The sequence below is a fragment of the Cygnus olor genome, chromosome 8 (genome assembly GCF_009769625.2).
Source record: "Cygnus olor isolate bCygOlo1 chromosome 8, bCygOlo1.pri.v2, whole genome shotgun sequence".
NCBI classification, from domain to species: Eukaryota; Metazoa; Chordata; class Aves; order Anseriformes; family Anatidae; genus Cygnus; species Cygnus olor.
The window spans coordinates 3,483,416-3,500,046 of record NC_049176.1 but is presented as its reverse complement, the minus strand read 5'-3'; the positions used below and the strand labels follow the sequence as shown (position 1 = coordinate 3,500,046).

At 36.4% G+C, this 16,631-nt stretch overlaps 1 protein-coding gene across 1 annotated transcript in view; it reads right to left on the bottom strand.

The window, feature by feature from the left end:
- SLC30A7 (solute carrier family 30 member 7) overlaps positions 1–16,631 on the bottom strand; it is a 30,017-nt gene that overhangs the window by 5,852 nt on the left and 7,534 nt on the right. The window contains exons 4-9 of the mRNA XM_040566315.1: positions 15,807–15,894; positions 14,027–14,153; positions 12,968–13,117; positions 11,876–11,926; positions 9,612–9,747; positions 440–530 (exon numbers count right to left, since the gene is read on the bottom strand). Coding sequence (XP_040422249.1) covers positions 440–530; positions 9,612–9,747; positions 11,876–11,926; positions 12,968–13,117; positions 14,027–14,153; positions 15,807–15,894 — 643 coding nt within the window. The remainder of the gene's footprint in view (positions 1–439; positions 531–9,611; positions 9,748–11,875; positions 11,927–12,967; positions 13,118–14,026; positions 14,154–15,806; positions 15,895–16,631) is intronic.

The following is a 16,631-nucleotide window of genomic DNA, read 5'->3' as shown; positions in this document are numbered from 1 at the left end:
CAGATCATGACACAGTAAAAGATAAGTTAGACAGGAGTACACCAAGAAAAGTCAAATCCAAAGTAACCTGCAAACACACACACTTTCAATGTTACTGCGCACCACTTTACTAAAGAAAGAACTAGATTTTGAGAGAGACAAACTACTCTGAACTAAACAAAAAACCATCATGCACTATCAGCACAAATGACTGAGAGGAAAAGCTTCAGGGTCCATTTTTTCTAAAACAACTTATCAAATTTTAAAATACAGAGTCAAGGCTATATACAATTTAGGATTTCAGAAAGATAAAAATAAACAGGTATCTCCATTTGTCCAATCTAAGGAACCTTTCACAGGCATTACTGGAAAAAAAAATCACAATATCCTCATACACACTTGAGGTTCATTCAGTCAGTGGTTTGATCATATGCAAAATGGCCGAAGTGTAAGAGCTCACCCTCTGATAGCACTGAGGCAGGGCATTTTCCAGAGAAGGAGGAGTTCGCTGCATCAAAATTCCAATGGATTCTTTTAAAAGTGGAACAATACTATAAAGAAAAAAGGAAGTTAGCTATTTTCTGCAACTTTCAAAAGTTGCAGAACAAAGCAAAATGACATTCCTTAATGCTCTTGAATTTTTAGTTGTTTCACCAGAAACTGAGAAAGCTGTCATAAAAACCTGCTACAGAAAGTAAAAGGACAGACAAAATTGTAACGGTGTCTGGTTAAAGGCAAGATTACTTCTTCCCAGATTTCCCAGAGACAATTAGCAAATAATCACAAAACAGTGTTAATTTAACGGGGGGTAAGGATAATTTGGGATGAAATTTAAGCATCTTAAACTTATATGACAAAGTAGCTGATACGTAGAGCTTAAAACCAAAACCTATTTCAATTGCAATCACTTACAACCAACCATAAAAATATGCAACTGAAACTGTTTTTGCTTTGTGTCTGGTTTGAGGCATATTTTTCTTATGAACTAAGATAATAATGGGGAGTTCATAAAACAAAATTAGTATGCACCAGTCCAGCTATAACAAAGTTATTTTGTCAGAAAGACAGCTTAGCATATTCTTGAAGTGAACTAAGCGTAGGATCTCATCCAACCTCAAGGATTTAACATTTGGAAGCAGTTAAAGGCTCCCTCCTTACTGCATGGTCTTGTTTAATCAGCAAACTAAAAAGACACTTAATACCTCTTTTTAAAAAAGAAAGAACAAAAAACAACAAACCACCAGGATACCAGTAAGCTGATACCCTAAAGCTACCACTACAAATTTACACTCTTACTATGCATTCAGTATGTTGATTTTTGTTTAGTAGTAGAGTATCACACCTGGTTTGGTAGGGCATCCTAAAATTTTCAAGATGATGACAAACATCTATAGCCCAATACCAAAATTTACATATCTAATTTCAAGAGCATAACAGTCACCTAACACTCTACAGCAAAACAAATGACAAATTTAAGAAGCTATAAGCTAAATTTCAGTGTTCAACACTCATCACAACTGAAATACACAGAGCGATGGAATGAAAAGCAACCAGAAAGAAATTGAGAGATTAACTGGGCGGGCTGTTAAAGGAAACTGGAAAAGCCTCATTTAAAATCTCATGAAGCAATGAAGAACTCACTGTATAGACCAGCTGTATATTCACAAGCAGTGAATGCTATGACCTCACCATTCCTTTCCATTTTTAAATATATGGTTCCACCTGTATATGGAAGTAGTGCCAGCTTACACAGCTTCCACTGCTCAGCCCACCCCTTGGCCGACCCTTAGCCAGGGTGGGAAGGAGTTAGAGGTTGCACAGATCTTGTGTAATGAGCCACTGGGAAAATGAGCACCCTAAAAGTAAGTGTCCTTGTAAACAGACCTAAGTCCAGCGAAATTCACTGCCTGATACTTGCCATGTCGCCTCACACAGCTGTGCTGCTACTGAGGAATCATTTCAGAAATAGGAAGAAGCAATTAGAGGCAAGCAGGAGATACTTAAACCGGACCTATCGCCAAGTCAAACATTGACAACTATTGCATTGCTAAATATGTCTAAAGGAAGCTTAAGTGGAGTATCACAGTTTATGGACAGTGTATTACAGAAATATAGAGGAAAAAGGGTCTCTTATCAATGGACCCATCTCACTAAATAACATCCGTATCACAAGGATTACATCAAAGGGAGTTGGAGCTGTCAATTCATTGCTGAATTGTTTCAGTTTAACTCACTAGTTAAAAATGCAGGTTTGCTTCTTAATAAAGAGCTTGAAAGACCAACACATTTAAAAAAGTTCTGAATACAATCTGAACATAAGATTTTTTGAACACTGACTATTCCCATAAATTCAACAATGCCCCTCTAAAAATTGCATCCAAAGGCTTCAAACACATATGCTGCGTATTTTTTCCCAGAGGACAGACTAAAAGAATGGAGAATGTAGAACATGCCTTTTTTATTGCAATAGACTGCTAAGGGGGAAAAAGCGTCCATAAAGTCTGACCCAAACATGTTAGATTTGTATAAATTTACATTATTTAATAAAATTGATGCATATTATCTGATGGAGTGGAAAAGAATTGGCAAGCAGAAGATCTGGAGAGACAGCCTGCAGAAACTTAGAACTAGCAGGTTGGGGATGTTAACTTAACCCATTCCAAAAAAAGAATTTGGTGAGTGAAACTGGTGATTCACTCTGGACACATGGAAAAAGGAAGTTAAAACCCCATTAGACAGTTCAGTTTTGCTGAAGATGTATTTAAACTTAAGATCTGCTTCATCCTGAAAGCCTTTCACCCTAACAGAACGATCTTCTGAGGTTGCGACTATGCAATCAGCAGGATGTGCAGAAGCACCAAGTAATTTGTCTTCTTGCCAGGCAACAGGAAGCAGTTTTAAGCAGTACATTGGAATCAGTAGTTCAAACTCAACTATTATACAAAAAGGTGAATGGTGAAAGACACTCCACTGTACAGGTGGTACAGTTTAGAAGACTGTCTTCCTGCTGACAAGATTTCACCTATTCATGCCTCTGCATTGGCTCCACACTAACGCCTTAAGAGAGAAAATTCCTGTACAAGTTTTTGGCAATAATGCTGCATAAATTACACTTTTATCCAGACTTACGGAGAAACCCAAAAGCAGAGTGTTTAATTAAATGTCAACATCTTAAAAATCCAAAGAATACAGGCAAGTCAGGGAGTTGCTTGAGACAGTATGTAAAAGCTGAAACATACACAAGGTCATATCTTCTTCTTTAACTAGGAAGCTACTTCAGCTTCAAATTTATCTTTTGCCAAGCTGAAAAGGCCAGAAGACAACAGCAATGATGTGATAGCTCTCACAAATGCTGTTAAAGCACGTAAGCCCACGCACAGATCTGTGTCCAAAGGGACACTTTCTCTCGCAAGGCAGTCTCTCATTGTAAACCAAACTAACATGACAAGATATGGAATCCAGTTTTCTGATGTCTTTGACATTCCATTGTTTCATGCATGCTACTGAAGTAGAAAGCCTTTGATTAAAAACTGAAGTCCACATAATATGTTCTTTTCTCAAACACTAACTAAACCCAGTATCACTTAAGCACCAGAAGGCACTAAGAATTAGTTCCCTCTCATCTTTCCACTAGGAAAGAGGATCGTACCAAGCATGCTGAAAATGTGGTCAGAGATTTTGACTAAGCTTCCCCCCATGCCTATATTTTTTGATTAGTCATTAGTGAAAAATACATGTAGCTGTTCCTCCAGCAGCTTTTGCACTAGTTCTGCTCCCCCCCCCCTTTTTTTCTAATTACAAAAGAACTATCGAGGAAAATAATATACAATCCTCACCAAGTAGAGTTTTTTCTTGCATAAGTAGTCTGTAAGCTTTGCTACTAAAGCAGATGAAACTTTACAATTGTCCCTAATTACCAAGCTTTGAATCTAAAATATCCCACTATTATATAATGCAATGCAACTTGAAAGAGACTAACCCAAAGCAAGGCTCGGGATATAAATATATCCTCGACAAAAGCCATAATAGTGAAAGTGACTTGTGTGCAAACTGAGTTAACAGCAAGAAAGCACATCACACTTTCATGAACACTGTTACAGAGGAAGTGAGAGAGGTGTTGAAGCAGATAAAACTCCTTGACATCTGATAAATCCACCCTGCCACTATTACACACTGCTTGATTAATAACAACAACAAAGTGTGAAAGCATCAGAATCTTGATCGGCTTACATCCCATTCAGACAACACTTACAGCCATTCCAGTCCCATCCTGTTTATGCCACTGCGTTTGTGAGCGTACCAGCAAGACTGTGGCACTGGCATAAACTTAAACAGCAAGACTGAAAACAACTCGGGGGTAAAGTACCCTTCACAGTTATTGTAGTCAGATCACAAACAGGAAATTCATTTAGAGCTGTCAGCACTCTGTAAAATAAAGGATTCTTGTGAAAGATTTTTTGTGGGAGGTAAACACTGCTAGGACCCAAGACCAGCTATGGTTATTCAAATACTGTAGCTGCAAAATCTACAGCTGGATTTCAAAATCATTTATTTTCAGCCACCACCCACATCTGCAGTGCCAAGACTGTCAGCCTATTTCGGAACTAACTTTCATAAACCTTTTTTTAATTTGGCAATGGCAATTTTAACCAGTGTGCAGGCTTTGCTCAAGACAAGGACCACAAGTTTAGTATTTACATCTCCAACCTGAAGTGGTCTGTTCTCATAAAGCCAAGGCTGGCAGGTACTATTACCCTACAAATGAAGGCAGCACGTGCCATTTAGCAATGATGGCTCAAAACAACTCTAACAAGGAGCATGCTCATTTGGGGCAGTTTTGCAATTGAACATTCCTTCTGTACCTTTATTTAAAAGTGAGGATAATCAGCTTAAAACTGCACACAAAACAAAAGCATTTACTAATAATTTTCATATTGTTATGCCCCAAATATTACAGGTATATGCCCCCAAACAATCCAGGCATGTCCTCTCCCAAAGCTCTTTCATATTGTATCACGCTCAAACAACTCTAGACTTTATGTGAAAATGATGTAACCACACAAAGAACTTCACTAAGTGACTGAAGTAAATTGCCTCGTTTCTTTGACCAGTACCACATGTAGTCTACATGCTCTACCCAATCTAGAATCATACTTAGTCTACGGTACTTTTCTAGAAAGATGTGGCTCCAATCTCGGTTTTGGACAAACTACTTGCTTCATACTAGAGTTGTGGCTTTTGTCTGATGAATAATTTCACGTAGTTGATCAAAATACAAAAATTGCTTCAACATTTTAGAATAACATTTAGAAATCTTAGGCAAGAAAAAGAGCATTTAGTTTTAAATATCAAGAGTGTTTTATGGACTTGAGAAATTGTTCGTCTTTAATATTAAGTTATAGAGAAAACATTCACTAAAAATCTTGAGTGACAACCTGAATAACTATGAAATAGTCAAGCTTTTTTTTAATAAAAAAGTCTTTAAACAAAATACCAGTTAAACAGACTTATAAAACAAACATTTCCTACTTATGATTAATAACTAAATGGACACTTCCATGAGATAGTACACAAAGTAATAAAAGAAAAGAGATCAATCGGATATTAGCAGTAGTATCTAGGAACACTTAAAGGTGTATTATACCTTCCCCCCCAGCTTCATACAATTTGCCATTGATTTATGATGCAAAGATTTTTTTAAAGACTACAGGATATAGCCCTCCTATTGAGAGGTACCACAGGACTCTGCTTGTCAAGACTCGATAGACAGTTAAAATAGAGAAAAAACAAACTTTCTACAGTAAGTAAAATCATAATGAAATTTGAAAGGGAAAATTATCTGACTTTATGCCTTTGCCTCTCCATATCAGAACAGTAGAATGCAGACTGTTTTTCTGCCTGCAAAAAATTTGATTTTTTACTGGAACACAGAAGGCCATAGTCCAGTAAAGCAAAGTGCTGATCTCACGTCTGTTATAGTCTTGAAAGAGCTACCAAAGTTCCACTTCTCCTAAACTTTAGAGAATTGTATTTGTTGGTAAAAACAACCTCAGGACCATCTCACACCAGATTTTTACTCTGCAGCCAGAATGTTCCACACTAACTCACAAGGAGTTAGGCAGAGAGTTATGTCACCTGAGAGCAGCCTCATTGAAGGATCGCAGGAGCAACACAGAGCAACAGTAGTTGACAATTTGCACTAATTAGAGATGTTGTCTACAGGAAGGCTCAACCATTTGAATTAAAAGCACTGCTTGACTTCCCTGAAGAGCTATTGATCAATTTTTCGTGCATCTGCACAAGACAAAATAGGTTACAAATTAGAGGCTGTCCAGCTTTATACTGCAGAGAGAAGTTTGTTAGTCATCCCATAGATACTTCTGTGACTTTTTTTTTTTTGTTTTGGCAAGCTTTGCCATCATTCAGAAAATGGAACGGTAATGCTAACTCACAGAGATGTGCCCAACATTAAATAAAGCAACTGATCAACATAAATTGAACAAATTTCATCTGTATACAAGCTGTCTTAGATTAAGATCAACGTTTGCTCTCTGCACTTGCATGCATTTGCCTTGACATTTTACTGGCTTCTTAGGCACCGCAGTTTCAAGGAAGGAAATAAGGACTTGTGTTCTGCTTTTATTCTCAATTTGAATACACAGGTATCACAGAAAATAGTTAAAAAAAACACAAACAAGCAGCCCCCAAGGTCACAATGAGGTCTCCCTGGAAGCAATTTCAGGAAACAAAGTCCTTTTTTTTGGTAAAATTTGAGACAGAGTTCAGCGAGATACATCTGATGATGGAAAAGCGTCTGTACTTTAGGCAAATCAATCCTAAATGCTTGGCATTTGAGAACAAACAACAGAAGGCCAGCACAAGTGCTCAACGATAGAATTTTGTCCCCTTTCTAATACCACAGACTTCAGTTAGACAGTAAAATTAGTCGCAGTTAACTTTCAGGTTATTGATACCCATCAAAGATTAGTCAAGGGAGATATAATTAGCATAACAACCACAAAACAGAAAAAATCCTGTCAACACACACCAAAAAAGGCACTTCTGGAAAGAAGTCTCCCTCCCATATAACAAGCTGACAGTCAAGAACAAAAGCATTTCCATACAGGTTTATGACATTCCAACTGTTTTCTTTTAAAGCTTCAGATTACTAAAAGGCATAGAAGAGGATCCAAGCTGAAGATTCTGCTTGCCCTAGGAGTTGGACTTGAGGATCCTTCCACCTCGGGATATTCTATAATTCTATGATTCTGTTGGTTAACGTTAACAGCAGTAAGGAGAGCATTGCCTAGCCTAGTGCATCAGTCAGTAAGTAATAAATGTAATGTAGAACCAGAGGTCTACATAGCTGATTAAAGTGGAAACGGACAGTTTCATGTATGTGGATTCATGCAAGACAGCTTTGGAAGATCAACAATTAAATCTAACTAGTAGTGTATTTTAACCAACCAGCTAACATACTCTTGTAAGAAGATGCAGTACCCCGGGGCTTTTATGCAACCCTACTTGAAATCAGCAAAACTTTATAGTCCCAGCTAGGGGAAAATCCCCAGAGAGCATCAGGACTTTTGAACAATTACTTTATCTGACTAGCTTTTGTATCCCTGACTCAAAACTACACTGGTTTTACTACTACAGCCACAAAGAATCCAATTTCTTAAACACCCATGTATAGGTCCACTTATTGGTACACACATGTACTCCCATTCCACTCCATCTTATGGAAGTTGGTTTAACTAGAAAGAGGGAGATTTTATAGATGAGTGGGCTATTTTTTTCCAAAAAAAAACCACAAATATTCTTTTTACTCTGGGCCTCTACTGTTACAACCAAAGATCTCCTTATGATAAAATTTGAAAAACCGTTTGAGTTATTTGTAAAAGAACACATTACACACATGGCATAGTGAAGAATATGGTAGAACAAACAATGGTGTTATGACCAGGAGCATAAATGAAAATTATTAAAATTAAACACCACGAACGGGGGCTCAGACTATCAAAATATTGATTTGAAACTGTCAGTCATCTTGATCATCTTCTTTAAGTGTGTTTCAAATTCATTAGTAATTAAGTCTGTTGGGCTGCTTAAAAAACAAAACCTGCAATTAGTCTTTGCTCCACTGCTGTGCCAGGATATGTCAGTCAAAGAAACACAGATTTACTTCTGCTGACTACGATGCAAACAACTGCACTCAGATTTAGTAAAGTAATCCTAGAGATCATTTACAGTGTTTTGGGCCAACAAAATAATGATACAGACCACGTTAAACATTAGGTCTGATATGGGGTCAAAGGACACATCAAGTAGTGGAATTCTCCAGCCGTTTCAGCGTAGAACACAGACCTCCACAGGGCCATCCTAACTATGGCCCTATGAATAGCTTTATTTTACAAACTTCTATTATGGAAGCTACAGTCTTCTTCCAAACTCTGTATGAACGGAACAAAAAAACAATCATTCACATGGTGTTTTCTGATCAACGCTCCACATGTGCTTTACTGTACACAAAGGCAGACCCTTCAAATACAAAAGGTATGGAAATCAGTGTTCTACCTAACTGTTAACTCATCAATAGCTTCTTTCCCTGTGGCAACCTACACACTTTCCAATTTTTGGAGATTTCAGTCACGGAATTGGTTTGCTAATAATTTGTCCTTTACAAAATTACAGGACGTTTAAGTAAACCTCTTGAGTTTATATTCAAGTGGTAATTTAATAGTGATTGCTAGTACATGGATTTTTGTGTGCATTTAGTACCTGAAGCATGTTGGCCTGCTCTGATAAATAGGGAGATTCACATCAATAATTCTGCAAATGCTGCCATGCATATAGTATAAACATGCCATATATGGTGTAAATGTAAGTATGCAGTTAATCAGGTGACATTCACCACAGCTGAAGAGACTAAGGTGTTCAGTTATTAGGTTCTAACTCAAGTTGTAGCACTCCGCCCTATGCCACCGTTGAAACTGTTGCCAGAAATGCCTCAGTAACAGCATCACTGAACAAAATGTTTGCTTGTCCAATCAAATCCAAATAGATGCACATTTACAATGATCTTGGTAAGCAACAACAGGGAAAGCACAAAACTACTTGAAGCATTTCCACTAAATCTTAAAAGGAATAAGGATGTATCAGAATATAAATGCACAGGAAAAGACAACTCTCTCGAGGGGGGAAAAAAAAAAAAGGTAGTCTTGATTCATCAGGGACAAGGGCATGTCCTGTGCCAGCAGGCTCAACTCAGCTGCACTGAAGCCATTCTGCTCCATTTACTAGAGTACATCGGTTTACATAACAGTGTACTAAATACAGAGAGGAAGAGTTCTACGGTTTGAACCTGAAAGACATTTTTGTAGTATTACGCCAACAGGGCTAAAATATGTAGACTTAAAAGCAAAAGCAGTAGCTGAAGAAAAGGAAAAACAAGGTAACATTTCAAAATACATCAGGTCAGCTGCACAGAACAGAGGTAACATTTCAGTCTTGGAATAAAAGCAAGCATTGTAGAACATTAGCATAACAGATAAACCTGTTCTTCTGAGCTGTAATTTGTTCGACTGTAACTAGCATTGAAAATACAAGCAAATAACAGTGATATCAATACTTACCTTACGCCTATAAGTAATGCTATCAGCATTGAACAAATAGGATCTGCTATCATTAGACCATAGTTTTGCATCAATATAGCAGATATTATTACACCAATACTCCCAAGAGTGTCTGCAACAATGTGTAGAAATACCCCTGTAAGAGATTAATTCGTATCAATACAACTTGGTACTCTCACAGCTAATGGAAATATTCCAAATACTCTGAAGAAGAGTTGCAAGAACTAGATAGCATGATTTGTACTTGTTGAATTCTTCATTTTTTGTCAAATACACAGAAAGCTTTCACAGAGTTTCAACATATCCTTAAAACATAAAGCACTTGAAGAAACTGTATTATTTTCTGCGCTTAGCCTAAAAGGGTGTTTCATGGCATGGCTATCAACTTAAGCAGTGATCAACAGATTAAGCTAAATTTCTTCATTCAATACCCACCTGTATTATTCTAAAGAAACTCATGTTCCCCTTACACTTACAATGGTAAGTACTGTATAAGATGATAAACAATGTTAACAACATATCTGTAAAGCTCTGAAAGATGCTTCATTGGCAATATCTTGGAGAAATTGTTTGGCAAAGAGATTTAAGACAAATGATTCTGATAATTATATACTGCAGACATGAATAACTTCACTCTTATTTTGAGGCACATCGAGTTGAAAAATGAGTAATTGAGCACTTTGCAGCTAGCCAAAACTTAGTCTTTGGAGCTCTCTGCTGGCAATAACAAGAACAGTCACTCAGAAACAGCTTTCTGAACACAAATATTGAGACTCCAATAATACTTCCCACCCCCAAAATAACCCACAACTATAAATCAGCATTCTAACGATTTTCCTACGTTTTCATTTGTATTGGGTTTAGCTGGCTTGGATTTAAACCTCTTCGCAGCAGGCCATATGGCACCAGGTATTAGGTTTGTTAGGAACTCATCAGTATTTTTGCTACCACTGAGCAATGCTTGCACAAGCAGCCTTAGGGCCTTCTCTGTTACTCCCTCTGTCCCCAAAGCATGTAGGCTGGGGACAGACATGAGGCTGGGAGGGGACACAGCAGGGACGACTGTCCCAAACTACCAGAGGGATATTCCATTTATTATAATTATTGTTATTTAGTATTTATGTTTATTCCATAACATCATGCTCAGTAATAAAACTGAGTCTTTCCAAAGTAGCTGTTGCTCAGGATCTGGCTGGGAGGTAGTGACGGATTGCCTTTGCACCCACTCCCCCCCCTTCACTTTTTAAACTGCCTATATCTCATCCTAAACTTAGTTCCTGTTTATACTCTTCTGACTCTTTCTCCTGTCCCACTGCAGGATGGGGAGCAACAGGTGGTTGCTTATTTGGTGGCCAGGGCCAACCCAGCACAATACTGAAAAGTTAAATATACATATCTATATATAATTGATTTTTTTTTTCCAACTGTCATTCAGTTTAAACGCACATTCCATTTGGAAGTCAGTCTTTTCATATCTGTTTTTGAAGTACTGAATATACATAAACATAATGTTGGAAGATATAAACATTGGAAGAGGTTGAAAATGTTCCCTTGCAAGGACTACAAACAAGCCAGAAAATCACGCAATAGAAGAACACAGTATGTACATCTGGCTATGCCAGATAATTACTTCTTACATTGTACTATTCTTTCACTCTAACTTTTGAATGCTTAAAAAAAAATTTAAAGCTCAGAACTGACATCATCAGTAGTTTATATGCACTAATGCTCAGGAGATTATGGACTCCAATTCCCCTTCAAGTGATTATAGCTTGAATGACCATCTTGTTTAAACCAAGTGTAATAGCTTGATGAAATGACGTTTTAATTGCTGAAGGGTTACTGAGTTTATTTATCCATCTGCGTTTTTCAAATACAGCCTATCTTAGTAACAGCACTTTTTCCACTTTCCAAGGCATACATTTCAATTCAGCATCTTAGGTTTCTGCTTTTAACTACTCTTTCCTAGTTTTTTCTTCTTTGATTTTTTAGCATCATAACAGAAGTTGAATCCCAGCTTTTGGGATCTCCATTTTAAACCATGTTGACAAAGCATCGCGTCAATACTTTCAGTGAATGTCTCAATGCCCAGTCATGCACACGATACAGCACTGGTCTGTTCACATGTGAAATAGGACTTCACAGGATAGCTCCTCTAAGAAAGAGGTAGCATTTACCCAGAGGCACCCTCTGAAATAGATGTGCAATGAGTACTCACAGGCAGACCACAATAAACTAATAAACCACTACATTTATTCTCATACCTTGTAAGATCTGCTTGCTGGAACCAGTCATCCCTTCAAGAGAATGGTCATCTGTGAAGACAATATTAATATTGGCATATTAACCTAAGCAAAGACTCCCTCCAGTTGTATATTCAGTTATGGTCTTCCTTTCTGAAATTTCTTGCACAGAAAAGCTGCTCACTATGACTAGATTTTGCTCTAGCAATGTAATAATTCTTAAAACATATTTTTAAAGAAAGCACAACTTCACACAATGATCTTTTATATGTATATAATATATACATACACATACCACAAATATATAAATAAAAAGACCAACATATGTTTATTTAACAAAAAAGTGAGAAACAAAATCTTTCTAATACTTAGCAAAAGAAGCCATCTCAAGAACACAAGCCATACATACAAGCAAAAAGAGTACAATCAGCAAATCTGCTAACAAGGAATATTTTCCATCAAGAAAGCATTTAAATGGTATGTACAACAAGATGGATAAGACAGAGAAGGTAAAACTAAGTCAAAAAAAATCCTCTCATTCAAGTAGATTAAGGCCTCTGTGGAACAAGTCAGAAAAATCTCTTAAGAAAAAAAAACTGTCATAGGATAGGAAATGACTTCTAGTGAGGATATATAATAGTTTATGCAAGAATCAAATTGTTCTACTGAAGAAAGGTGGGGAGAATGTGGAGACAGCAAGGACCACACACGAGAGGGAAGTTAGCAAAGCATCTTAATTTTGTCTGTTAATTTTCATCAAAAATTGAAATAAAGCACTTAATATGATTATATTATTATTATTAAATTATTATATTGCTATTGCATACATACTCTTCTATTTTGCTTGCACATAAAATTAAGGTGAATATTCAAAACATAAGGGTAAATTAAAACTTTTAAAAACTAACACTGCATAGATCACAAATTAAACACCATTTAGCAAAATGATCCACAAAACAGGGCACTGGCGTAGCACACCTCATATTTAATTAAGCTATTTCCTTGTTTGCTTACAACAACAAGCTGCCAGCATCTCTCTTCCGTTCAGAAAAATCAATAATACCACATTTAAATATCCAATTCAAGACATGGTCTATGACTTTAAGCACCTACCCTGACAATAATCCTGACCATGAGAGTGTCCATGGCTATGGCTGTGGTCATGAGTGTGTCCATGTTTATGTTCATGGCTGTGACCATGACCTCTGTGACTGTGTCCATGGCTGAGACCACCATTAAACAGAGAATGGCTGTGTTCATGCCCTATAAACAAATGAGTATAAATTTAAGTGCCAAATAGAAGCATACTTACATCTGTCTCTAAGCTACTTAAAACATATTCATCTTTTAGGTCACTTCAAGATGTGGCTTTAAATAAATTAGAATAAAATTAACACAAGCTGTTTATATCTAAACCTGTGCTGTGTAGCCATATGAAATACATATCCGATTTGAAAAGTCAAGTACTTTTATACATTCCTACTTCTCAAACAAGTTGTGTTATTTTTAACCCAACTCAATACGTGCACAAAACTAGATACAAGCACATTAAAAACAGCTAAAAACTCGAAACTGGCTATTATTCATACATTAAACATTAAAGCTTAAATTGCTGCTTAAAGTCCATAGGCTATTTTATACTATCAGTTTATATGTTAAGCTGAAATAGCTACCAATTAGCTTGGAGGAAAAAAAAAAGAAATAGAATGTTTACCATATACATTTAGGCAAATTCTGCATTTAAAGTTCAAAAGACCCAAAGACCCTAAGTTGAGAAGTACTTGAATCTTCATCCTGTAACTAAAATTTGTTTCAGACATTTTGCTCGTAAAGACTCTGCCTAACTACAGCTTAATTTTGTCCAGAAGATACTCTGCATCTCTCTTCCAATAAGGTACAGTAGAACTCATGTTCCAGAATGCAGATTCTGGAGTTCCAGGTCTTACAGTTAATGGGTGAGAACTATGTGAGAATACATGAATTACAGTAGTAACTAGGGCTGGTGTTAAAATATGGACATCAACACTGCAACAAGTCCCGTATACATTTGTCCAGGATTGCCACTAAAAAGACCTAAAAATGTAATACTGGGGCTGTCACTGAAGGATAATAGGGTTCTGGAACACAGGGTGCTAACAAAGTAAACAGTACTGAAAATTACAGATGTCCTACCAGAACCGTGTGAATGCCCATGACCTCCATGTTGAAAAACAAATATTCCTATAAGGTTTACAATGAATCCCAGTATAGAAACCGGAAGAAGTCTCTCATGATGCACATCAGGAGGCTCCAGTGCCCTCTAGGAAAAATCAAAAAAAAAAGAAAAAAACCAAGAAGCAATCATGATGTTTTTACAGTCTCACCACATTATTAAGAGGCACTGAAAAATGTAGCACAAAAGTGCTTAGACACAGGAGCACTCCCATACAAACAGGTATACATAAAGACATAATTAAGAATTACTCAGGACTTCCAATTTCTGAGATGGTGCACAGACTAATTCTTATTGTCCGAAGCTGAAGTTGTATAAATAAAGTTGTGAAAGTATATTAAAATATTCTCAGCAATCTAGCTAGCGTTGATTGTAAGATTTCATTTTCCTGTGGGATTCAGCTCTAGAACATGCAAAAACATTTTAAGTTTGCTGTAATACATGGATTGCCCAAATAATATAAACAATTTCCAGGAGTCTAAAAAGCTTTTTCTTTCTCCTTTGGAGAGTGAGGATGAGGGGAATGAAACAACAGATGAGAACAAATTGTGGTTTTGTTTGTTTTTAAACTTTAACATCTATATTGAAAAAGCTTTAGGAAAAAAAAAAACAACATAGGACTAACACAATTTGAATCTGAAGCTAAGTGCTGAAGAATGTAAACTGCTACTGAAAGGAGAGAAAAACGTTCAACATCCATCCACAGGGATGAAAGGTACAGGCAACAGAAAAACAATGAAACTTTCAGCAGATGGAAAATTTTGAAGTGACAGGGAGAAAAGGGGTCATCATCACAAAAAAAAGGGAATACTTGCATGGGAGCTAAGACCAGTAGGAAGGCAATGATGTTTCAAAATTACCACTGGAAGGGTAAAGAGCATTACTCAATTTTTCTAGTAAGCTTTGTTGCTGTTTCTAGATTTGGACTCAGCTTTTCCCAATATTTTAGGAAATTTCAGCCCGGTTTGTACTGCTTTTGAAGTATTTACAGGATCATTTATGTAGAGGAAATGTTCCTGACAGCTTTTCACAATTCTCTATTAATTCAAAAAAAAAAAAAAAAGGAATTTATTCTGAACTAGAAATAAATAAATAAATAAATGGCATCTCATTAATAAGTAAAACTTCATGCAAGCTGATCAGAATTAGTTATCAACTTTACTTTTATTAATATCACACTTTAGTGCAGACAACTTTGATATCTAAATTTTAATCTCAAAATTATCAGCTGAATCGTTTTATTAAAAAAATCCAGAACAGTGTCCTTATAAGAGTTCAAACTATCACCACTTGACATTTATATCAGACTTGAAGATTTGGAAAATAACGCTCTTTCTTTGATGAGTTATCCAAACTTCTTCACAGAATGTATTTCCATTTCTTATGATTAACTTCTCTACTCTATAAGACAATCTTTGGCCTTTCATTCTTGTCTTCATCTGGCCTTTAACAATGAAAAATACAGGTCTTTCTAGATATCCTATGCACTGGCTGAAAAAGGACAGCGTCAAGATGACAGAACCTTTACATACCATCAAAACACTATTTAAGGAGCTAGTACTGATACACTGGGTTTATGTCACAAAACAGCAATTTCAGATGGCCCAATATGCTGTTCAGATCCCAGATCTTTAAGGAGAGATTTCAGTAATTTTATCCCCATTAAATACACTCTACACATAGAAATTTGATACAAATAGAAATGTGAAAATTGATAGCATAATTTGCATCATTACATACCTCAACGCCTTCAGAAAATATAAAGAATGCTGTAAAGATGAGGAATAAACCATTTACAAAGCCAGCAAGTACTTCTGCTCGGACATATCTGCAAGAAACAAAAAAGCAACAGCAGTTATTACCACCTCCATTTAAATGTTGAAAATGAGAAGTGAAACTTAGAAACTGGAGTACAAATTTCTAGTTCTTAAACAATTGAATTACACAGGGAATTTCCAAATGAGGACAGAGAATATAAGCTACAGATAATTATATGAAATTCACTATTTTCTATGTTGACAGAAATTTCATCATTACAGCAAACTTTTACTCAACTTCCACAGGTGTTTTAAAAAACAGCAACTCGGAGATCACTTGGAAGGTAACAGTAATAAAACAATGAAGTGATAAGTGGAGCAAGTGAAAGCAAAGCAGGTACAGAAAATTGAGCAAGCAAGATAGTATCTCACAACAGTCCCAGTCCTTAACCCACCAGTCTAACTTAAGTATTCTACTTATGTCCACAGACCCAACTGCAAAATCAGCAAGAACTTGCCTCTGCAGCCATTACCTGACCTGGATGAAAGAAAGCTTTCGATACTTCCCATTTAAGATAATCTGTACTGGAAGTTATGACATAAATGTATATCTGGAAACCATAAAATATGATTACAACTCACATGTTTATTTAAGAATGTTGACATAAAGTTTTGTTTAATATCAAATTAGTCATACATTAATTTGTTTCCCCTTTAACAGGGGGATTTTTAGTAAAGGTCTTAAGTAAAAAAATAATTATTTCAGCTACTAAATTTCTCCAGTGAAGAAAGAGCCAGGTTAGATTAA